Below are 25,036 nucleotides of genomic sequence, written 5' to 3'. Positions count from 1 at the left end.
TGCAGCCTGCCACACCCTCTCATCGTCCTGTGTTAAGAGGATTCTGACAGTTAACTCAGGGGTGTTGATTTATTTAAACTATCATAATCATCCTACTGTAACCAGGTTTGATTCATTGATTGACTAGTTGGGTTGTTGGGTTGGAAGAAACTGAAATTCACTGTGCAAAGGGTTTGAGTCCAGAAAAGTGAACCGGCCAACCACTGTAACTGTCTGGTGTAAAGGGATGTTAGGTTCAGATGTGGTTCCTTTTCTTTACAGATAACCACAACACCAAAGAAAAGATAAAACGGATTCAATGAAAGCACAATAAAATAAAATCATCATGGTTTTATCAGTCTAGAAACGAGAAAGCTTGTTGAGATATTTAATTTGTGTACTCAAGTTGTGAAATGTGTTGGACTGCATTCGTGTTATTGTTTGACTGAGACGCAGTATTTTAGTTGTCACCACAAGGGGGCACAGTTTATCCGTGAAGGCACGTATGCTGCCTCATCACGCCCCTGACCAAATGAGCGGGTGGAACTCAGGAATGTTCGCTTTGAAAGACAGGATGTAATGTGTGTCAGTGTATAAATAAAGTTTCCAAAGAGCTTAAGGATATTCTTTTGAGATTTGAACTCGTCCAAGATTTTTGTAGCGACACCTGCGGTGTCGAATTAAAACTCCTACATGCTCTTGAGTTATCGCATTCACAAACCTCGGTGTCCACGCTGGCCTCCCAGCAGGGGGATGATCGTACCCCATCAGCCTTTTATGGTTGAGGGGTAAAAATGGAGGTTTAATTATGCAAAATATTCATATTTGCTTTCAGGTGAGTAAAAACCTTAAGGATTTATCATTTGTTTAGAATGTTTGTATAAATAACGCCTCCCGTGCTCTAAGTTGTATTTTTACTTGTGTTAAATATTTTTGGAGAAAAACAGGTGATTCTAAATAGAGCCTGTCCCTACATCTCCCACAGTGCACCGCGCCCGGACGTGACGTATCGGTCTCGGACGTGACGTAGAGTGTACGGCGGTGGCCGGTGTGTGTGTGGATGATGGCGGCTCCTCTGGAGGTCCTGCTGAGCAGCGATTCGGGGTCCCAGCTGTGGAACTGCACCGTGTTCGACCCGCACAGCGGCTCCAGTCTGCTCTCGTACCGCGGCGGGAACAGCGGCGCGCGCAGCCTCACGGTGCTCGGCGGGGAGTACCTGCTGTCCGCGCAGCTCGGCAAGAACTTCATCAACGTGTGGGAGCTGCAGAGAAAGGTAGGACAGCACCTGGCCCAGCTGAGCTCACCTGAGCCCACCTCGCTCACTAGGCGAGAGTCACCAAAGTAACGCTCCGCCGCTCAGCGCGGATAGGGGCTCAAAAACCCGCAGTCCCTCTAAAGGTGTAAACAAAGCGTTTAGAAAGCTGCCACTTTAATTCTGTGAAAAAGAAAAAGTAGAGCCGTTGTCAGAACCACTCGAACCCCCTACCGAATCCCGTTTATCTGTCCTCACACCTTACCTGTGTGATGGCTGCAGCTCAGCGTTAAAGAAGCTGATTCGTGAGTCCACGTGTTTTCGCACAGACTGCTGTGTTAGTACACACAGGTCTTGTTGAGACATCCTACAGATGTGCAGTTTCTCTGTGAAGCATTCTACCTTGAAAGCGTGCTGCTCAAATGTAACATGGACACACCTGGTGGTACAGCAGGTACGCAGAGCCGTTTTCAGAGTGTTGAGGGTGTGCTGCAGGTCACTGTGGTGATGGTCGCTGATCACCTGTTGTTTGAACCTTGCTGACCTGTGTCTGACTTTCCCTTGGAGGTTCCATCACCTCAGTTTGATATCCTCAGTTTTATCTGAATTTGGAAGCAGAAAATTAGAGGTCATCCAGGTCTTTATCTTTAAGACAGTCCTGCAGTTTAACTACTTGGTGTGTGTTATCGGGCTTCATGGATTAGATAGTTGTGTGCAGAAGCGGAGCCAGACATTTGAAACACCCGGGGCTTAGCCCTAAAGGGGGGTTAGAAATGACTGAAAGATTAATAGGTTCTGTTTTGAGTTTTGTTCAAAAAAGAATGACTTCATATGGGGAAAAATATATATCACATATGCAGGACACCTTAAACTAGTTTTTTAATTAAGCAGCAAGGCAGAATAAAGTCGGGGCTGTATCAAGACACGAGGACTAAACCCCAATTCAACCAGACCCAGAACTGATCCGGAATTAAAACAGGACTACAACAGTTCAAAATCAGGACTACTTAGGATTTAACCAAGACAGAACCAGAATCAGAACTAGATGATAGTAGCACTAAAAATCATCATAGACCTGCACTACACTTATTTTTTTAATTCTACCAAAGTACACTATTTAGATTGAGAAAAGTTTATATAATTATTTAGCCTTGTTGTGCAAACAAGCCTGCATAACTTAATAAATGTAGAATTTGAAAAATAGCAAACCTAAAAAGAAACACTAGGTACGAGATACATGAGTATCTTCTTCTGAAAAAACAACCCGGGCTAAAGCCCAGTAAGCCAGCCACCCCACCCCCCATCTGCACAACAGTGAAAATGTATGCTATGCCTTCTGATGATGCTGCCTAAGGGAAGCATGTTTAATGTAAACAGAACTGGTCCTAGCAATGAACCCTGTGGAACTTCATAATTAACCTTAGTGTGTGAAGAGGACTCTCCATTTACATGCATGAACAAACTGGAGTCTATTAGAGAGATATGATACAAACCACTTCAGCACAGTACCTGTAATACTTACATCATCCTCTAATCATTCTAATAGAATATTAACAACAACAGTATCGAACACTGCACTGAGGTCTAGCAGGACAAGCAGAGAGATGAGTCCACTGTCAGAGGCCATAAGACGATCATTTGTAACCTTCACTAAAGCTGTTTCTGTGCTGTGATGAGCTCTGAAACCTGATTGAAACTCTTCAAATAAGCCATTCCTCTGCAGATGATCAGAGATGTTTGACAACTACTTTTTCAAGTGTTTTTGATATGAAAGGAAGGTTGGAGATTGGCCTATAGTTAGCTAAGACCACTGGGTCATGTTCCACAAAATGCATCAACTAAGCCCCATGTCCTCCTATCAGAGGAGCAGCTGTGCTGGTGCCTGGAGGGGCGTTAAAGAAGTAGGACAATAGTCTCCAGATGTGGCGCTCTCCAGGACCCGCTCAGGGACCTCGGGTAATCTGAACTGCTCAGCGCATAATGGAGATCATCAAATACTGTTTTCAGTTCTTGCTTTATTGTATTTGATCTAGTTTTATTTTGGTAGCAAAAATGTTATTCACACTGCGTTTCCTCTTTTAATTTCCTGTAGCAACTCTGATAGACGTCTTTAAAGAAAATAAAAAGAAATGCTGCTGGAAATACCCAATCATCAGAAGCACACAAAGCGTCACAATAAAAATGTTTGCTGGGGTTTATGTTTGTTTCTAATGTGACACATCAGAGCTCTGAACTGTATACAGCTCCATGAAGTGTGGTACCTGGATGGCATTACCTTAGGGCAACTGTTGCTGTGATTTGGTGGTGTATATAAATAAAATGGTATTGAAGTGAAAATTGAATGTCTGATCATGCTCAGAGCCTAAAGCAGAAAAGAAGATGGGGGGTTAAACACCAAGCTGATGCCCATGTTCTGATATTCATGGTCTCTGATAATCTCTGACTGGGCTTTTTAAATTTTGTTAAGCCAGCTAACAGAGTAAGCCTGGATATGTTGATCTTCCCTCGTAGACACACCCACTTGTTCTTTTGTTGTTCAGGATCAGCTGCAGCAGAAGATCGTGTGTCCCGGTGTGGTCACTTGCCTTTCTGCTTCACCTAATGGACTCTTTCTTGCTGCTGGAGTCGCTGAGGCCATTTACCTGTGGGAGGTGAGTCTATTCAAGCTCTGATTGGTAATGTAAGCTTGAATGTAATTTATTAATTTTTAAGATCCTGTTTAGCCCGTGCTGTACGACTCAATAGGCAGACAGCATGATGCAAATCACAAGTTCTTTCAGTAACTCTACTGATGTGAAGTTACTGTTCAGCAGCATTCATTCATCCTGGTCACTCATCAATCAAGCGGTCAGTAAGCAATCTGCCCTTTGATGAATGGGATTGCACCAGTCTGTGACCAAGCTGGTGACCAGTGTGATGAGGAAGTGCCAGGCTGTTGTGGCTCTGTGTGGTTTGTACAGATGCTCGTGAGGCCCCTGATTGTTCAGTTCAGTAAATAAACTGTTAAACATGTCTTGTTTCTTCAGACTTCAATCATCCGATCCAATATATGTTACACAAAAGAGAGTCAATAGCAGCTGTTTAGCATTGGCAGAGAAGATTTGGTTTGTCATGGGTACAGCCCAAGGGCGTAGATTTGGCATGGACGGAAGGGACGTGTCCCCACCAATATCCAGCAATTATTGAATTGTCCCCACCAATAATTTGATCTCTTCGAGTAAAGAAAAACAAACCCGATAGTAAGAAAAAAACGATCTGTCAGCGTCTCATTCAGCGAGCGGAGCAGAAAGAGTTAAATTACGTTCTCTACTGGAGTCCTACGTCATGTGACAAATATGGCCAATGTGATTGGCTGTGCCTTTCAGGGAGCTCTGTTTAGTTTCAACAGCGGCAAGCCTGCGCTGCCAGGAGGAGAGGAGGATGGCAGAAGAACCTGGATATAAGAAATTGTTTTTCAAAGAAACCTGTAAGTCATTTAAAGTCAAGTTCACTCATATAATGTGTCCGTCATAATAACGTTACAGGCTATGCTAGGCCATACATGCCAACACTCACGATTTTTCCGGGGAATCCCGAATTTCAGTGCCCCTCCCGAAAATCTCCCGGGGCGACCATTCTCTCCCCAATTTCTCCCGATTTTCCACCCGGACAACAAAACTGAAAACCATATCCCAGACTGGCCCAGCCAATTCCAGTTTCCAACAATGGCTACTATTACTGCAGCTACTTAGTTTTAATATTACTTTTATTACTCTTTCTGGGTCGCAAAATAAACTTTTAACACATTTTCAGGCGAGAATGTAGCTGTGTAAACGTCAAATAACTTAAACATGTTATTGTTTGGCCTTTTTCAGTGCTTTAGTTGTGTTTTATTTGTTGGTGAGTAAATCGGTTTGGCTGAGATTAAAGTTATTAGATTAAATTAGATTAAATAAAACTTTATTAATCCCTCGGGAGGATTCCTCCAGGTTCTCACACAGCTGAATAAACTGCTGTGTGAAAACAGCAGTTTATTCGACCATCTACGCCAGCGTCCGGTTATATTTTAGACAGCAAGGAGCAGACAGCAGGTGATGTAATTCTGAAGGCTAGACCGTCCAATTTCACAGTCGCTCATTTCCGGTCTACCCGGCTTTCGGAGGACCCGGCCCACTTAGACCACAAGGGCCGGGTCCTCAGGTTGACGCAGCCTCTGAATTTGGACACCCCCGGCCTGTTTCCGGTCGGACAATAATAACGGTGACATTTAACTTATTTAATCCGATAAATAAACACTGTAAGATTCAAGTTTTTTGTATTTATATGTACATGTATATCCCCCCCAGCCCCTTTGAATGTCTCCCTAATTCTGAGGTCTCAAGGTTGGCAAGTAGGCGCTAGGCTTGGCCCACATCAGTCTAAAATTGTATGTAACCATGAATAATGTGATGCCATGTCCACCAGGAGAGGCTGGACAGTATAGATGTAAAACAAATATGCCAGCAGTTCATTTCAGCTAACGAGAGGAGCAGGCATGTGTTTGTTGTGTGGGGCATGTACTCCATGTCTGTTGCTGTAACAGTAGTTCATGTTTAGAATAAAACATCCCAGCCCCCTACCTGATAGAGGGCAGTAGTGCCTAAAATGTTGCATAATGTTGCTGAGAGATCTTTTACTTTGTGGTAATCTTGGATGAGTAGTTTTATGGACAAAACCCACCAGATCATTCAGTGTTCCCTTAGTGCTAATGTGTCAGAGATGTTGGTGTACTATAACTGAAGTAATGTTGTTAAGTCCTTAAAGTCATATTCTTTTATTGTCTTGACTGTATTTGAAGCTATTTTTACTTTTGTATGAGACCTGATTTATATGGAATATGGCTGAAGTAAACTAAAGCCTGAAATACTTAGTCAGTCATTTGTTTAATATTAATTTAACATTATATAATTCACATATAAAACTATGAATTGTAATTTTAAATGGTTTAAAAGCATGTAGAATAGCATATGTAGGCAAGTATATTTCTCCTTTTTTTTTATCAAGAAGCAAAGACAAAAAGGGAAAAAAATAGGAAACAGGGCAGGGGTCGATGGTTGAATCATCCGTCCCCACCAATGCCAAAACCAAATCTACACCCTTGGTACAGCCCACATAACTGAACTCTGTTGCTCAACTCATGAATGCCTTTTCTCTACAAATGTGGCACCATTTAAAAAAACCAAAACAAAAAAAAACAGACTTACCAATATTACAGGAACAGTTGTTACCAAAAAGAAAATATTGACCAAACAAAGTTTAGAATACATCCATCCATCTGTTTCACTCTTATTTAATTTAGTCTTGCTGGGGGAGGAGATTATCTGAGCTATAGGTGACACCAGGTACACCTTGACAGGTCTCCAGTTTATCACAGGGTTAACATAGAGACGGTTCAGCACTCAGGCTCAGTCAGGACTTGGACTGGGGAAGGAACTCTGAGAACCAGGAGAGAACCCACACAAGAATAAGAAGCTCAACTACCCACATTCGTGTGGAGAAAAGATTCTCATATTCTTGTGTTCTCTGAAGAACTAACAGATAAAGTTAATCTGAACAAAAAACACGTCTTTAAGCATCTCCAGGTGTTTAACATAAAAGCTCATTATTGACTTACTGACACCACAAAAAGCTGCTTAGATGATGCTGACAGAGGAGTTTACGAAAGAGCATCACCATCTCAGAGCTCCTCAGCTGTTTCCATCCTGTTCATCAGAGAGGAAACAGTAGAAGCTGAATGCATGGAGGAGGGTTTGGAAAGTGAAATGTGAACACAGGATTGGAGATCAGCTCGTGCTGTGCTAAGACTAACTCACTAAAACTGGTTCATGAGAACATCTGGACCTCCTGCAGGTTCAATGTTAGAATAAAGCTCCAGCAGACATATGGAGGTGATCAGAGGCTGAAGGAGCTGATTGGAACGAGGATTCAAACATTTCAGGAAGAGCTTAGAGAGACAGTTCTTCCTTTTATGTTTTTGTCGTTTTTGGGGTTTTTTTTGTCTCTTTGTTCAGGTTTGTTTACTTTGTTTTCTCACTGATCAGGTGTGCACAGGTAAACTGCTGTCTGTCCTCAGTCGTCACTATCAGGACGTCACCTGTCTGAAGTTCACTGATGACAGCAGCCATTTTGTTTCTGGTGGAAAAGACAACCTGGCTCTGGTGTGGAGTCTGTCAAGGTGAGACATACCTGAAAACACATCTGGAGCGTTCTGTAGCTTTTAATCAGGAGTAAGGTGTTTCATGACAAGAACACAAATGGGAAGTCAGCCAGGAGAGAGGTGCAGTGTCCAGCAGGTGCAGCTTTAGCTGTGTGTGTGTTTTATAAAATTCAGACTTGCCTGGTAAGGTCGGCGCGTCACCTGTGACTCTGAGATGTGCCAGACGGATCTCTGACTCGCTTACTCTGTTCACTGTGTTTCAGTGTTGTCCAACTGGATGCAAGCCACGCCCCTGAGCCTCGCCACATCATGTCTCGTCACTCTCTGCCAATCACAGACCTACACTGCGGCCTGATGGGAGCTCAGGCTCGAGTCGCCACCGCCTCCTTAGACCAGACAGTGAAGGTGAGTTTGTGCACCTCTGCTGATGTCACTCAGCGATCCAGACAGCTGTGACCCAGGTAAAGCGGACAGCTGATGATCTTCATCTCACCATAATCAAGAACAGGAGTTAACGTGGTATTGAGGAGGAAGCTTACTTCGTTTAGTTTCTCTAAACAAGTTAGTGTCTTGAAACTGTGTCTGTGTCTGCAGTTCATGTAGTAATGGGTTAAATAGTACCAATCAGAGCTCAGCACAGTAAAATATGAAGTCATCACAGTCTTAGAGGTGTTTGTTTCTGCTAATTGTCTAGGTATGGGAGCTGTCCTCAGGCGAGCTACTCCTCTCGATCCTCTTTGATGTGGAGATCATGTCTGTGACCTTTGACCCTGCTGAGTACTTTGTGTTCTGTGGAGGAAGTGATGGAAATGTTTTCCAAGTGTCTCTGTGCAGCCAGGTGAGTCGGTCTCATTTTTTTCACCCAATCATGTTTTGACTCCTCCCAGCTTTAAGGGGAGACGATAAAGTTTACCTGTTTGAACTGTTTGCAGAGTCTCGGTCGGGAAAAGTCGTTCCAGTCGGATGGCGAGGGGAATCAGGTGTTTAAAGGTCACAGGTGAGACAGCCACTGGTGTTTGTTTGCAGGAATATGGTCGCATGACATCTCGTGTGTGTGTGTGTGTGTGTGTGTGTGTGTGTGTGTGTGTGTGTGTGTGCACGAAAACCAGCTTTCTTTTTTCTTCTTTTCAAAATAAAGTCTTACGCTAGAAGCTTTGATGAACCGTTTTTACCCTTTTGTTTAATAGTGAGAAAAAAACTGTGTGGACATTAAAGCTGGTGGGCCTAAATGTCACGCCACAAGTTCTTAGAATACGAGGGGGAACACGTGTATCAGAAACCCAGGGAGGAGAGACCGAGCAGCCACGGTGACCCTCCCCCAACACGGCTGCACCCGGCAAACAACATTGGAAGCCGTTTCACCTGGCGATCCGGTAGCATGTCCTTCTCTCCCACGCCTGGTTCCTCCTTCCTCTCGAGCCTGTGCCTGTCCTTTTCTTTTAACGCGTCTGTTCGACCGCTGATAGGCCACCTCAGGGCCCGCCCACACCTCCACAGATGCTTCGTCTATTGTCCAACCATTCCACAGTGGATTATAACAACATTATGCAAAACACAAAAATGATGCAAATAACATCAATACTACACATACAAATAAACGCTAAAATCAGAATAAAACGTAGCATAAAACAAACACAAATTTCCACTGTGTGACAAGATGGAAATTTGTCTGTAAAGATTTATATCAGCGTATAGCCCTGGGTCATTTCCTGTTCCTTTTGCAGTTCCTTTTGCAGTAAAAGTCTTGTGGGCGATCGTGGCTCAAGAGTTGGGAGTTCGCCTTGTAATCGGAAGGTTGCCGGTTCGAGCCCCGGCTTGGACAGTCTCGGTCGTTGTGTCCTTGGGCGAGACACTTCACCCGTTGCCTACTGGTGGTGGTCAGAGGGCCCGGTGGCGCCAGTGTCCGGCAGCCTCGCCTCTGTCAGTGCGCCCCAGGGTGGCTGTGGCTACAATGTAGCTTGCCATCACCAGTGTGTGAATGTGTGTGTGATTGGGTGGATGACTGGTTGTGTAAAGCGCTTTGGGGTCCTTAGGGACTAGTAAAGCGCTTTACAAATACAGGCCATTTACCATTTATTTACCATTTGTTCACTGAAAGCAGAGGGTGAAAATCTGTAGAAAGGACGGGATTGCTTAAATGAGTCTGACACCAACCATTTCTCTGTGGCGGTGACAGGAAGTGCGAGTATTTTCATGTGTGTGGAACAAATTGTGTTTCCGGTACGGTGCGAGGAGCGGCGCTGGTGATCACGTCGAGCGTTTGGAGGTCAGTGAGACCTTCATCGTCTGTAACAGTCACGACGTTTAAGCACAAAGTTAGAACAAGTGGGGCGGGGCTTCAGACGGAGTGTGGCTGGGGCCTGATATGAGTAGCAGAAAATTAAGAAACTTCATGTGTTGTACAAACAGTTTTATCTCCATGTTTGAAAATAAATGAATAACATGTAGACCGTCACATACTCAACAGGATATGACCATGCCAGGCGACCAGTTCTTTATCATTGCAGAGTATTGTCCACATGTTTTCACGGTGCTTCTCGTCAGACTTGTGGGAGTCTGCTTGGGCTGAGGTGTGACATCACGGCGATAAATGGTGGTGGGCTGTCTCTTCATTAATTCCAAGCTCACCAAGCAGTGGGTGTGGTAGGAAACATGAACGACCATAAACTGAAAACAGGTGTGGGGAAAACGACACGTGTGATGAAGAGCTCTTGTCTCCATCGGTGAAATAATCCAGATGGTAGTGAATAACACACACGTCAGAGGAAGCCCTTCTAACAAGTGTTTACTGTGGATTAACTTCAATGATCAAGGTTCAGGATGATTGTTGATTAGGGTTTATTAACTTTATTGATCGTGGTTCTGTGTTCTCCTCAGGAACATGGTGACGTGTCTCTCAGTGTCGATGGACGGGACTCTGCTGCTGTCAGGGTCACACGATGAAACGGTTAGACTGTGGGACATTCAGAGTAAACAGAGCATCCGCTGCCTCACACACAAAGGTAAGTCATGCACCCTGTGACATCATCAGGGTTGAGAGTTTTTCTATCTGTGCTGCCTTGCTCAAAAGAAATCTCAGCTTGAGATCTACTTCTGGTTACATGTGGGTCAATGGAAGCTGCACTTTTAAGCTGTCACCTCAGGGAGGTGCTGTTTAAATGCCTCCTCCTCAGCTGCTGCTGGGTTATTAATGAGTGGTGACGCTGGCGGCGCTGTCTCCTCCTCTGGTGTCTGCTTGATGATGAGCGGCGGTGTGGTTCTGACAGGAACACGAGAAGGGACCTCCCCGCCGTGATCATGACTGACATTTTGTAATTAACCAAATCCTCCGCGCCAAATTCGTCTCACTTCAAACGGCCGTCAGCGACCGTAATCCCTGCTTTGGCCGGATGTGCGGCTCACCCTCCCCCCCCTCCCGGTCACGTTTCTGCTCACAAAGAGCCAGAGTGAATTTAAAGAGAAAGCTTCATCCTCCATGACGACAACGCCTCAAAAGGATTCGTCTCAGCAGAGCAGATTCAGCTCCTCACAAAAAGGCGAGAGGAGGTGCTCGCTCTCACCCGTCTGATGATTTTACCTGACGTGTGCAGAGTCGGACTCATCGGCGTGATGAAACACCATAGAACATAATTCCTGCCATCTCAAACCTCACCTGCTGCTGAAGAATTTTTAACCTGGTTTCACTAAACATGACCAATGTGCTCCCCTCAGCACTGGTCTATGAGGAAACCAGTGTCAGACAGGTAGCGCTGCAGGTATGTCACAGGTGGAGCAAACCTGAAATAATCTCAGGATTATGAGTTGAATCCAGGCTGAAGCTGAGCCTTTTTAACTGAGTGAAGTGAAGAACGATCAGTGTGACATCATAGTGATGTCACTGATTAACATGCAGATGTTTGTCTGTAGGCATCATGCTGACGAGCTTCACAGAAACCAGCGCCCTCTGTTGGGCACAGTCAACGGGCGAGAGGTAGGACGCACCTGGATAGGTTGCTGTCTATCACTTTGTTAAAAATGTAAACTCACATGGCTCCAGGACTCTGGAGCACCCAGCAAGAACACAGGAACAGAAGGCGGTCCTCAGACATCTCCTCGCCATTTTTAATCAGTTATTTTGTTTCATTTGATTATGGTGAGAACAATGATGCCTCACAGGAAGTAGATCATTTGATGGTTGGGTTTGACTGAGGCAAGTCAGTGCAGAGGTCTCTGATCTGAGATGCTGTGATTGGCTCACAGCATCAGACGTCATTTGAGATCCGTCTACAGGTGCTAAGCTCAGAGGAGACGCTGCATCCCATCACTGTTATCGAACACATTGTGTGTGTGTGTGTGTGTGTGCGCGCGAGATTGATTATCTGAGCTGCTGTGAAATAAACCAAATAAAGTGAGAGGTTCATGAAGAGTTCATGAGAAGTGAGGAGGGGGATGTGTGCATCAGTCCGAGTTCTCCTGCCTCCTCCGCCGTCTCTCAGCGTGTCAGATCTGCGACTGTTATAAAGAAACATCCATCTGACAGCAGAGCACCGCTCCTGCAGGCGACGAGGCGAGACCACCTCTCTCTGCTGCCGCCACCTCATCTCAGGACTCATTACCCCGAGAAGCTGCGGGGAGACACTGACAGCTCTGAGGGCCCCTGAACACATCGTACTAGAATAAAAAACACTGTGACACTTGAACACACCATGCTGCATTGAACCGTACACCTGAGCGTGACAGCATTTTCAGTCACAAACATCAGTGGCTCAGTTGAGTTGTCTTCTGCTCTGACTTTTCAGTACAAACCTCCTGAGTTTCACTGCTCTGGGATTTTATTTATGATGTAAGAGCGAGGACACCCTTCCGAGAGAAACCCTTAAACGATGTGTTAAAACAGAGCCTGCGGGTCCCCTAGAGATTTACAGTTTTTAATTAAATAACTGAGCATCAGCACCAGTTATTATTATCATTCCACCTAAATTTTGATGGGTCAGTTGAGTTGTCTTTGTGGCGTTCCTGCAAACTGCAGGTTTTCTTTACATTTTTTCAACTATTAAACATGAAGCTGCCAACTCCATGGCGTGGCAAGCTGTCCATTCTGTAGGTTACTGTTATAGTCGCCAGGTATTTCCTGATGTCATAGATCAGCAGAGTCGCTTCCTGATGTGTTCTCTAATTGAGCTGCTGGATTTTTGTTGTTCAACTAAAAAGGAACTTTTGGGAAGAGCTGGTGGGCGGGATTAGTGTGATGGCCATACAGGAAGGCTATTGCGAGGCAGCCCATCTGCAGTGCTGACATTTAACTGCTGCTTTTACCTCCCAGAGATTCATCTTCACTACAATCCTGAGACTTTTTGCTGAGACGAATCATCAGCAGCTGAATTATGATCAGAGTCTGTAAGAGAACCACAGACAGGAAGCTGACTCGCAGAAGAAAGGAATTATCATGATAGAGATAAGATAAATGATTTCTGTGACATGGCAAAACATGGAAGCTTTCATTTCAGCAGCCCACATTTGACTGACAGTTTCAATGATTCTCTTTTATGTTTGATAGTATTAAATTAAATGCAATGATCTCAGGAGTATCTCGGTAAACAAACGGCATTCAATGAAAACTTGAAGACTCACCACCTGCAGTTATCAGTGCTACTGATGGGGGGCGCTGTGCTCAGATGAAAGAATCTGACAGTTTTTAAGATTAGCTAAATTATGTTAGCAACTAATCTGCATACTTGCGTTACATTAACATCCACACTCAGTAAAATTAGGCTTTTGGTGAAGCTTTGACAGGTGGCTAGCTGTCTGCAATCAAAGAGGCCACGCCCCCAATAATGCAAACAGTTGTTTTCTAAAAACATTCTTCACCTGTACAGTTGTTGTGAAAAGAGAAATTATCTTTAGAGGCTAAACCAGTTTTTGTATCTGGTTGTAAACTTGTTAATTTTAACATAGAGATAGACTCACTGCTGCCTCTGCTGGACGGTAGATGAACTGCAGATTTATGGTATTAAAAAAAACTTTCCTTCAGCTCCTGAAGCAGTTGATGTGATAAGTGTCTTTCATAGGTTTGTTTAGTGCAGGGGTCTCAAACTTTGTATTGTTGAATACGAACAAAATGATAGCAGAAGTGCTGCCATGTGTGTGGCCAGAAAGAGAGGACCAATGTGTTTATTTGGTAGTTAAATGAAAGGCTTCAGTTAGTTAAGAGGGAGAAAAAAAATTGTCTTGTTATACAATATTTGAAATAAAAACAAACAAACAAACAAACAAAACATTTTCTGAAATATTTGTGGATTTGTGTATTTGTGTTTTCTTGTTTATTTTTTTGTACTACTTGAACACTAAAGTGGCCCTCCAATGAGATAACAGTGCCTGGATTGGCCCACAGCTCATTTAAGTTTGAGACCCCTGGTTTAGTGGAATATCGATAAAACATCCAGGTGAGAGGCTCCGAACCAGCTGAGGGTGTTTCCTCAGAGTGTCTGCAGTGTGTTGGCAGCCCTTCAGCCTCTAACACACTCAGTCTGATTTATCTGTCGTTCTGGACCACATTTGGACCATTAGTGTAATTCCAGCAGCCGGAGCCAAGCAGACGATCAATATGTGTAATTGAATGGGGGATAATTAGCCTGTTTCTATTAGCACAACAAGCAGGAATTCTGCTCGGACTTTTCAATACAAACCTCCTGAGTTTCACTGCTCAGGGATTTTATTTATGATGTAAGAGTGAGTTCACCCTTCTGAGAGAAACCCTTAAACTATGTGTTAAAACAGAGCCTGCAGGTCCCCTAGAGATTTACAGTTTTTAATTAAATAACTGAGCATCAGCACCAGTTGTTCTTATTATCATTCCACCTACATTTTGATGTTTAACTTTCCCTCAGCTTTGAACCCCCCTTTGCTTTACTGGGAGGACATCTTGGAGAAAATAAAGCCTTCTTTATCATAGACACGTCATTTAAAGTTTAAATGACTAACAGGTGTTACAGAAAGTGTGCTAGACTTTTTAAAACTCATCAGGGACTGTAAGTGATGCCAGTTTTTATGGCTTTTCAAAATAAAATCTCATAAATATCAGAATGACCCTTCAATAAATGGTAGCAGTCATGCAGAGACTCGGTGGTAGACACACACATTTACTTTGTTTCACCTTGAATCATTGTATCATTGACTTTCATATAAAAGCTCAAAAATATTTAAGCTGCTTTTTAAGGTTTATAAACACTTTCATTTTGAAATCTATGTCTGAGCTTCTTTCGGCTCACCTGCAAGGTGACCTGGCGGTAATTATGTTTTTCTGGTGGAGTTTCTCACCCTGAGCATAGTCTCTCAGGGATTGGTTTTATTGAGGAGTGGCAGCTTAGTTGAAATCAGATGAGCTATCAGCTGCATCTGACCGAGGCACTGACATGCCTGGGGACTGAACCCCCAGGACAGACTGCAGGTGTAAACCTGGTTCAGCAACTGCTTTTATACTTATTGATCTGGTGTTGGAATCGCCTGCTCTGGCTGATCGATGAGCCAGAGCAGTGTTTGAAAGTATTTTAATCACAAACTTTAGAGTATTAAACATTTAGCGTCATGCTAACCTAGGAGCCAATCAAACAGCTTGTTATTGTGGTTCTGTTTGACCTGTGTCCATATTTTAAATTGGCACATTATGTGTCTGGTGCTCTAGGTCAAAGATGAAGCTGCTGGCTCTCAGGAGTGGAGCTGTAATATGTGAGGCTGTAGAAGTTTAACCTGCAGGCAAAAACGTCTTGAACTTTATTTTTGAACATGAAGCTGGGGCAGCACGCTGCATGCATCAGAGTTTAAGGAGGTGGATAATGGAAAAGTTGATGGATGGATGGGTGGGTAGATTTCAGAATTGCTAAGCATAAGATTTGCTCTGGTGGGGAGGGGGCGTGGCTCAACTCCTCATGGGAAACCTTCAGGTGAACAGACTCTGAGTCGTGGTCACACGGCCGTGGTCTTCAGTCTGCTGTAAACTGTTTTCTGAGCAGATAAAACATCTTCAGCAGCTCCTGCAGTCGGACCAGTTTCACATTAACCTTTGAAAGACGCTGCCGCCGGCTGGTCTCACAGCGAGGAGCACTGTGAAGCGGCTGCTAGAGGTGAAGCTGCTACCTGAGTACAGGTGATAAAAAAAGCTGTTTAGAGTGAACAGGTGAGGTCAGCTCGCTTGTTTCTTTCTGTGTGTAAATGAGCCACTTCCTGTTTCGGGGCTCAGGCGTGTCAGTCAGCTCAGCTGCTTTGTCATCTCCCGAGCGATTTGTCATCCTTCAGGCTCTTAAACAGATCCTCGAGCTAATCTCAGGGAAATTAATTTTAAAAGTCCCCAGACAGGAAGTTAGAGTGACAGTGAGCTGAGGCGCTGAAGGCGGAGTGAATACAGAGCGGTGAGGTGGAGGTGCAGACGGCTGTTATAGAGGGCTGTTATGGAGGACTGAAGGTGGAGGCAGATGCAGTAAATCCGCTCCCACGCGCTGCGGTTTGGAGCTTCTGTTGGCGTGAAATGAGTCTGGCAGCGTGTCAGCGTGGCGGCAGATTTACTGATGGAGCACGCCTCGCTCAGAGCCGCTCCTTTTGATTGGCTGCAAGTGAAGGAAGCAGAGGAGATTAAAGGTGCCATTCCACTTCCTGTGTTTGTCCTGACCTGATTGGCTGTTGCAGCTGATGGACGAGCGTTGATGACAGGTTGATGAGTTGCAGTGGGACAGTTTCTCAGAGGACCCGTGGTCACCGTGGTTACAGATGGCACTTTAAACTGGTTCTCTCACTCTCTCTCACGCACACACACAGTGTCCTTGTCTCAATCAGCAGCCAGAGGAATCTTCAATAGGTGGAGGAGAGCCACCATGGACCTTGTTATTTAACCTTTGACCGCTGAATGTTTTGACCTCAGTTGTTTTTGCCAGTGATGATGATTGGATTATTTAACTGCTTCACAGCGGGCCCTGACTGGACATTGGTCTGGAATATTCCATGATTTTCATTCATCTGTGCAGATCTTTATGGCGCTAGACGCCAACTTGCTGCTGCTAGAACCACCCGTTTGGAACAAAGCGCCACATTTCAGAGACATTTACGACTGACAGAACGCGCTCAGGTCATTCACACGCAGATCCTCCTGTTTCCATTCTTCCCACAAAAACACCTGAACGTGTTTGTGCAGACCGCAGCTGTCTGAGGGACTGACACAGCGATCGCGGCAAAATTAGCCGAGGTCTGAAAACTTGAGGTCAGACATGCCTGACAGAGAACCTGTCACAGGTAGCGTTCATCAGGACCAAACACATCAGTGGTGTGATTTACCTGGTGCTAATCAGAATCGTGATGAATTTCGGGATCTTAATAATCCCGTCTGCTTCATGAGTCTCATTGATAAATGATCATGTAGGTCATGTGGCCTGGCAGCTTTTAGGAACAAAGTGAGCTTGCCCCTGCTGCAGAGCGCAGAAGCAGTCATGTGTTATTGAGGTGATCGCCATCTGTTGATGTCCATCAGCTCCTCCTAATGTGACTTGAGTGCAGCAGCTTGAATATTTTACTGATGAACCAGAAGAACTTTAATATTTCACACGAGTTTCTCTGAATGTCCTTCACAAACTCAGACACTTTGCTCTATTTTCAGTTTTTAATACTCTTCATTTGTAGAACACCAAATCAAAGGCACCTGTGATGGAAACGTCAATGTGACAGTGGACAGCTTCTTCTCCTCCTCCTCCTTTCTCATGCTCCCTTCAGGGAAGGATGATCTGCCTCCATCTTCCCTCTCCAGCATCCTCTTCTGTCACACGGGCCAAGGCCTTTGTGACAGAAGAGGTTTGTTTGGGTGTGATCAAAAACTGATGGTCGTCAGTACGTATTGGTTATGGGTCAACACATGTTGATGATGTGTTACTCCCAGAGGAGCTGACATACAGTATGCAATCAGGTGGTGGAGGTGAAGTCCTGGTCTGTCAATGAGGCTGTGTGTAAAAGTTTAAGCTAACTTCAGGCAGGCACATCTGATGAGGTTGATGTAATGAATGTTTGATGGTCAGATGGTCAGGTCAGGCCCACTCGTCTCTTCTTGTTCTGTTCTGGTGCTTGAGAGAGGTTCTGTCAGTGTGCCGAATGAGGAAACACTACAGGACAATTGAGGTTTTATCAGCCGAAGGAGCTGCTGAGAGCAGACCAACGAACATCAGTAGATAAGAACTGAGCACGTGCAGGAAACCAACAATGCGTTTTTGTTTATGTTGAAGCACAGTACGTATTACTCCGCGAGGCTCCTGCCTACGATAGCCGTAATGCTCCGACAATCCATCAAGCAGTGCGACTTCGTAGCTTAGCAAAGTCGTACTAAAACATTTGACAGATTTTTGAGCGCCGTGTACCACAGAAAATCGTTTTGAGGTCAGTAAACACAACCAGAATTCATACAAGGGCACACGGGATTATAAGGGGCACTGGCGATTTTCAGAAAAATCAAAGGATTGATTTCAAGTCCATATTTTCCAAAAAACACGGTAATAACGACGGCCTGCTTGCATGCTCTACCAAAAATAGTACTTTGTTGTTTATCTGACGGACAAAAGCTAAACCAGTGGTGTGGAACGTTCCACACCACTGAAGTGCAGCATTTTTACAAACCAATTCTGGTTCATCTGTTTCATTCAACGATCCACTTTCGCCCTTCTCATTCTCCGTTGCCGGCACACTTTTTCCGCCATGTACGTATGAAAACAAAGGCACTGCGCATGGGCGTTTTACCCATATTCTATCGCGATATTTCATTTTCTTATCGTTGCCCGACATTATACCGGTATTACCGTGAACGGTATGATATGGCCCAGCCCTAGTTGTTACCTTATGTCTGCTGCTAGGGGTCACCTTTTTTGTTTTATGGTATGGTGTGTTTATGTGAATGTATTTAAGGTAGATACACATAATTATCTCCAGGTGTTGTTATTCGGAAGGAGCAAACAGATTGTGACGCTGTTATGATAAATGATGTTGGATAAAGAGAACTGTGGAACAACAAATACAACTGCTGGAAGTGGAATAACAGCGGCATCGCGTCACTCCCGCCAACGAAAACCTCAATGGCTTCAAGTGTAGGCTTAGCCTCTGCAGACGCGTAATAGAACCAACGCACCAAAAAATGTTAAAGGTTACAAAACAAGTAAGCAAAAAACCCTAATTTTGTTTCACCTAAGTGAATTTTTAATCTGCAGCCTGTCATCATTTGCATGTTTCAGGTCGGTACAGTTTCAGCCTGGTTACATGACATCACTGACTTGCTTCCTGTTTCATCTAAGAGACTGATATGTTCTTGAAAGCCAAGATGACAGGAAGTGATGTAAACATGGGCTTCAATGTTATTCAAAAACAAACAGCTTTATTTAAACAACACCGTGGAGCTATCACGAAAGAAGAAGAAACAGTTTTGACCTTCAGGAGCTCCCTACATCATCTTTATCATCCCAGCGGGGCGGAGCCTATCCCAGCTGCCATGGGACAAGAGGCGGCATTCACCCTGGACATGTCGCCATTTACACCCGTGAATCACCGAGTAAACTCACGTGCACTCATCACCTTAGGGGTCATTGTCATTCAGCTAATGTCTCTGGTCAGTTGGCCCCTGATTAGCCGGTTCCTGTTCATACCTATGACCTAATGGTTAATGAGCTGATGATGTCATGAGCGATGTGGGGTTAGCAGAGGATCATGCGTGTTGTAGAATTTACACAGTAGTGATTATGTCTCTCCATACACAAACAACACTTCCTGAGCACCACGACATCACTTCCTGTTTGTGTGTTTAGGGCCAGTGACAAACGCCATCATCACGCCAGCTCCCGCTAACATGTTCCTGCCTGACAGTCGGCCCGCCGTCCCTCTGCCACGCTTCAGCCGACACCTGCATGCCTCCGAGGGCGACGGCGGTGAGCCGGGGGAGGTGTGTGTCCGCCTCAGGCTCCACACACAGGTGAGTGCTGCCTTTCTTCCTAGTGTCTTCCATATTTGAGCTTCCTGTTTACGGAAGTAAAAACCTGAATGTCTGAGCAGTTTATTTTCATAGATGGGAGCCACAACAACAAGAAATTCCGACATGACAGGGTAGAAATGAAAACACACACACACACAGGTGAACGAAGGAGCTGTGCAGGTGAAGGCTGAACGTAAAGATGGAAAGATCAAACACAATTCGAGGAAACGTTTAAATAAAACATGAAGCTGCAGCTCAAACACATCGATCCCTCTGAAGGAGGAAGGTGATATAGACACGCACAAATGCATACACAATGAGAGGGAAACTTTCATAAGCATCCTCAGAGCAGTTTATGCTAATGAGACAGAATCTAATACAGGCTGAGACACACACACACACACTCTGCTGTAATGACAATGGGTTTGAAAAATGCGTGTGTTTGCTGGCGTCTCAGTGGGTAAGCAATAATATCAATATTTACAGCTTTGATTGCCTGACAGGTCAGAGTGCTCTGTCACCAGCGTGCCTGCTAACATCGTCAGTCCTGTTTGGAGTGTTTAACATCGTTTAATTGATCAGTTCTCAAGACATAAAATTTTTAGATGTCTTCATTATCATCACCAGATTCACACAGCAGTGCTAAATTTTATTGCTAAATTATTTTTGTAATTATGGTGGAAGATTTCAGTTTTATTTTGAAGTGACAATCTGCACATCTCACTTAAAGCTGATACATCGCAGGTTTTACTTTGAAGAGGTCTTCCTGTTTGTTTACAGGAGGAGGAGGAAACGTACCTGCAGAAAGCCGACACGCTGAACTCGCTGATGAACGCCGTGACTGACAAGGTGAGAGGGGCCGAGGTTTCTTCGAGTGTTGGTTTGCATCCTCTGACAATCCCACAGTTTCACTGGCCAAGGGTCAGAGACAAACTGACTGTGAGCCTGACATTCCTGTCAGTCTTATTGATTATTGATAGCAATGATGGTCGGAGATGGTCTGAAGCTGGCAGCTCTATTGGTCAGCCCTGTGTGTGTCTGGAGCGTGGGGTCAAAGTTCAGACTCTGAGACTGCCTCAGTTCAATTCAGTTTTATTTATACAGCGCCAAATCACAACAACAGTCACCTCAAGGTAGTGGTCGGCGATATGAGGAAAATCTAATTTGCACGATATATATCATGATATGTTTAAATAACCTACAAAAACAAATGTTATTATCAACCATACAGTGCCTAACGCTGCATCGGTACACTCATTCAAATCGACAATTCAGTGGTTTCATATTTTCATTCATATTTTTTGTATTAAAATGTTTTATTTAACTATGTTTTTTAACCATCCGTTGTACACAGAGGTTTTTAACAAATGACAATCCTGTGACAGTTAAGTCTCTTTCGGTGGTCAACACTAGACCTTTAACAAACAAACACAAGATCACAGCAACAAAAACAACAAACAAGAATTCACGAGTAAAAATAAAACAAACTTTTGTGCTTATAACATTTAAAATTTGTAAAAAAAAATATAATGATCAACAGAAACAAAAGTCTAGACAGTCAGTATAAAAACGACTGACCAAGAGCAATTACAGGTATCAAAGCTGGTTTTCTTTGTGTGGGGAGACGTTCACATGCAGAGTTTAAAACAGTCTTCATTTTGGACAATGCTGGGTTTTGTAGTGTTTTTCATGCTGATTTCAAATCTGTGTTTAGTTTTTCCCTAGCACGTACAGTTTTTGTGATAATGCTAGTTCTATATTGCATAATAGTTTATGTTACATACGGCATTAATTGCAATTGATTTCAGTTGTTACCGTGCCTAGATTGTATTAATCATCCAGACAGTTGCTCTTATGTGTGTGGTTCATTCAAGACAAAAGCATGTCTCCTGATTACTATGGACCTTAAGAAGATATACAAATTGTACTTTGGCTGCCCTCTGGGTGACCAGGATAAATCTTGGGCTCAACATGTCATCTGCAACAGTTGTTCCAATGGACTGCAGCACTGGCTAAATCTGTGAAAGGCAGCAATGCCATTTGCAATCCCGATGGTGTGGCAGGAACCACGAGATCATCTCAACAATTGCTATTTTTGCCGTGTGAATACAACAGCATTCTCATTCATAAATAAGCACAAAATTGTATACACCAGCCTGGATTCTGCAATAAGGCCTGTTCCTGTGCTGCCACATGATGGATTCACTTCTGTAGAAGGTGACGAGGAAACGGTCAAGGTGCCTCTGGTTACAATCCAGAGCCATCAGATCCGTTCCAGGGCTCGCAAAATCGCTAGCCCGACGTCCCGGAGCTAGCGATATCTCCGGTCGGGCGACCAAAATCTATCTCAGCCCCGCCCGTCGGGCTATATGATAACCCAACGGGCGGGGCTGAGATAGATTTTGGTCGCCCGACCGGAGATATCGCTAGCTCCGGGACGTCGGGCTAGCGATTTTGCGAGCCCTGCGTTCTGGCTGAAGATTCAGAACCAGAGACTTTTAAACAAGCAGAGCTAAACTATCTCGTTCGTGATCTAAATCTGTCGAAAGACAAAGCAGAACTTCTTGCTTTGAGGCTTAAGCAGAAGCATTTGTTTGCCAAGGGTGTCACTGTAACTCACTACAGTCATAGTTGAAGTCATAACTTGACAGCGTTCTTCACAACTGACGGCTCAATGTGCCATTGTCATGACATCAACAGACTCTTCAGCATGTTCCAACTAAATGGTGTCTTTTCATTCTTTACAAAAAAGCTCGAAGGCACTCCTACTCCATAACGGAAATGCCAAACCAAGTGTGCCGATTGCCCATTCTGTTCATCTAAGGGAGTCCTATGACAACATGAAGACACTGCTTGAATCATTTGGGTATAAAACTCATTAGTGGAACATCATCGGTGGTGATCTGAAGGTGATTGGTATGTTGACAGGAATGCGAGGAGGATTCACCAAATACTGCTGTTTCCTGTGCCTGTGGGACAGCCGATCTACTGCGGAATATTATGTCAAGGGTGACTGGCAGCCACGAGATGACTATGATCCAGGAAAAAGCAGTATCGAGTTTCTGCCTCTGGTTGAGCCGCGTAAAATATTTTTGCCGCTTCTCCATATCAAGCTAGGCTTGATGAAGAATCTTGTCGAGGCCATAGGCAAAGGGAATGCATGCAGTTTTCAGTACCCCGCTGAAAGGTTTCCAAACATAAGCGGTGTAAAAATGAATGAAGGTTTATTTATAGGTCCACAGATCAAGTCCATTTTGCAGAATGAAGGCTTCAAACAATCTCTCTCAACAGCCGAGTTCAAAGCTTGGGAGGAATTGAAGTGGCTCTACAAAAACTTTCTGGGCATCCACAAGTTTTCTGCATACATGGAAGGAGTTCAGCTTCTGCTTGATTCCTACCAGAAACTGGGCTGTCGCATGTCATTGAAAATAAATACACTTCCCGCACTCAGGCCTCGAGTTCTTTCCAGAAAATCTTGGCATGGTGAGTGATGAACAGGTAGAGCTTTTTCATCAAGACATTCAGTTAATGGAGCGTCGCTACTAAGGTTTCTGGAATGAGAGCATGATGGCCGACTACTGCTGGACGCTGTACCCTGACAATCCAGACACAGTGTGCACACGAAAATCATATGCTACGGATTTTTTGAAGAAACAGTGGTAGCTGACTGCCACTGATCATCATATCTATGCCACAGTGCGCGCCTATCTGACTGAAAATATTGAAACAGTTGCTTGATTGGTGCCTGTTTGATAAAAACTGTGTGAAGGTCCATTGCAAACTAATATTACTCATAATTCAAAATTATCTGGCCGATGTAACTGAAAAAAATTTGAAAGCAGACCTGAAATCAGCATGAAAAAACAGTTTAGAAAAGTGTTTTGTGGTTTCTGATGATTGCAAAAAAATAAAATAAATAAATTGTTGACCTGTGTAGTTTTACGGCATGTTTTTGCAAATTACTGCATTTTGTGCAGCATTGTCCTTGTGAAATCCAAATGACAGCGAGTCTGAAACTCCAGCTGTCGCTATATTTTTCCCTGTCTAGTAGTATATAAATGCGCATGCTCAGCCCAGTGTGGCAGGTAGAAAATTTTGGGGTGGGGGTTAATGATGCATTGGCAGCGTGTGTGAGGAAAAAAATCTCGGTGAATTATATGCAGACAGCTTAATATTGCCATGGCAATTTATACTCGATGGTTACAATAAAGCCGCTTTAACCGTTGTATGTGGAAAAACTTGATATATTGCACACCCCTACCTCATGGTGCTTTATATTGTAATGTAAAGACCCTACTATAATTTAAAGAAAACAGAATACCCCACCAATCATATTGACCCCCTATGAGCAAGTGCTTTGGTGACAGTGGGAAGGAAAAACTCTATTTTAAAGAAAAGGAACCTCCAGCAGAACCAGGCTCAAGCTGGGGTGGACATCTGCTGCAACCGGTTGAGGTGAGGGGAGGAGACAGGACAAAGACACGCTGTGGAAGAGAGCCAGAGATTAATTATAACTAATGGTTTAATGCAGAGAGGTGTATAAACACCTGATTCAGCCCTAACTATGTGCTTTAGGAAAAAGAAAAGCTTGAAGCCTAAACCTATAAGTAGAGATAGTGTCTCTCTCTCCTGAATCCAAACTGGAAGCTGGTTCCATAGAAGAAGGGCTTGAAAACTGAAGGCTCTGCTTCCCAGTCTACTTTTAAATACTCTAGGAACAGCAAGTAATACGGAGATCAATTAGGGTCCAGCTCAACCCAGCCAATCAGATAACAGTATTTACTGTTTGCTGAGTAAATATTTTCCCACCTTAGTCTATCATAGGATGATCAGAAATCATGTTTCTTACCTGTTGGCTGGTGTCTGCGGCATCCCTGGAAGAAGTCGTGGTCATCTTTAACCATAATGCTAATTTTTTAGCATTAAACCAACGTGACACAGCAGCTGTCAATCATTAGCACTTTGAAGCTTCGTTATGAGCGTGTCTGCTGCCAACTTCATCGTGTTTTCAACCCAAATGTGGTGATTAATGGGAGGTTCTGACTGTGACAGACTGGTTCACAACCTGTCAATTACAAGTCATCAGCCAATGAGTGTACAGCAAAAACCCTCCATTTTGAAAGAGTTACAAATTAAACTTAATTGAAACTTAATGTCAGGACTGAGTCTTTTTAGAACCACAACTTTCACCCCCTAGTGAGTGGCCGCTAGAAAGAAAGCATGTTGAAGTTGCAGTTACTGTTGGTACTGTTGATGATGATAATAGGGGCAAACACCTCCTAGCGGCAGGATCATCTGGTGCAGAACCAGTCATGTATTGTATTTAAAGGGACGGGAAAAAAGTGATTTTGGTGAGCTCGTTAAGCAGAGGACGATGTTTGGAGACAGATGACAGAGATTGTTTTTTTTTTTTTTTTCTGTGATGTGTAATTGCTTGTTTTTGTTTGTGTTTTCAGTCGGTGTTTGGTGATTGCGAGAACACGAAGGTTAGAATCGCTGAGCTCGAAGAAGAAGTTCAGACTCTGAAAAAAATGAACAAAGATTTGTACGACTTCTCCAGCCAGCTGCTCACCAAACCAACATAAGTGCACTCACACACACAAACGCACACTGTGATGGTTTTTTTGTTTATTTGTTTTTCTACAAAATAAAAGTTTTTGGAAAACTT

The 25,036-nt window shown here is 43.9% G+C and overlaps 2 protein-coding genes across 2 annotated transcripts in view; one reads left to right on the top strand and one right to left on the bottom strand.

The window, feature by feature from the left end:
- Positions 1-1,597, bottom strand: part of LOC146361872 (uncharacterized) — a 10,577-nt gene extending 8,980 nt beyond the window's left edge. Inside the window, exon 1 of the mRNA XM_084921270.1 lies at positions 1,497-1,597. Within this exon, the coding sequence (XP_084777396.1) occupies positions 1,497-1,597 (101 nt within the window). The remainder of the gene's footprint in view (positions 1-1,496) is intronic.
- On the top strand, positions 986-25,036 carry wdr18 (WD repeat domain 18). Its single transcript, XM_084921268.1, has 10 exons — positions 986-1,252; positions 3,772-3,882; positions 7,291-7,424; positions 7,670-7,811; positions 8,101-8,244; positions 8,339-8,403; positions 10,284-10,408; positions 19,205-19,368; positions 20,149-20,217; positions 24,825-25,036. The coding sequence occupies exons 1-10, from the start codon at positions 1,040-1,042 to the stop codon at positions 24,951-24,953; spliced, it is 1,296 nt and encodes a 431-aa protein (XP_084777394.1). The 5' UTR covers positions 986-1,039; the 3' UTR covers positions 24,954-25,036.

The sequence above is a fragment of the Perissodus microlepis genome, chromosome 23 (assembly GCF_051167445.1).
Source record: "Perissodus microlepis isolate ML-2025 ecotype Zambia chromosome 23, ASM5116744v1, whole genome shotgun sequence".
Taxonomy (NCBI): Eukaryota; Metazoa; Chordata; class Actinopteri; order Cichliformes; family Cichlidae; genus Perissodus; species Perissodus microlepis.
Note: the sequence above shows the minus strand (reverse complement) of the source record. Positions and strands in the feature narration are given on the sequence as shown.

What these genes read in the sequence shown, in the direction of transcription:
- wdr18 (XM_084921268.1), top strand. Translation starts at nt 1,040, where the DNA reads ATGATGGCGGCTCCTCTGGAGGTCCTGCTGAGCAGCGATTCGGGGTCC. An exon ending in CTGGTGTGGAGTCTGTCAAG is followed by an intron (nt 7,425 to 7,669) that starts GTGAGACATACC and finishes ACTGTGTTTCAG; the next exon opens with TGTTGTCCAACTGGATGCAA. An exon ending in TGAACGCCGTGACTGACAAG is followed by an intron (nt 20,218 to 24,824) that starts GTGAGAGGGGCC and finishes TTGTGTTTTCAG; the next exon opens with TCGGTGTTTGGTGATTGCGA.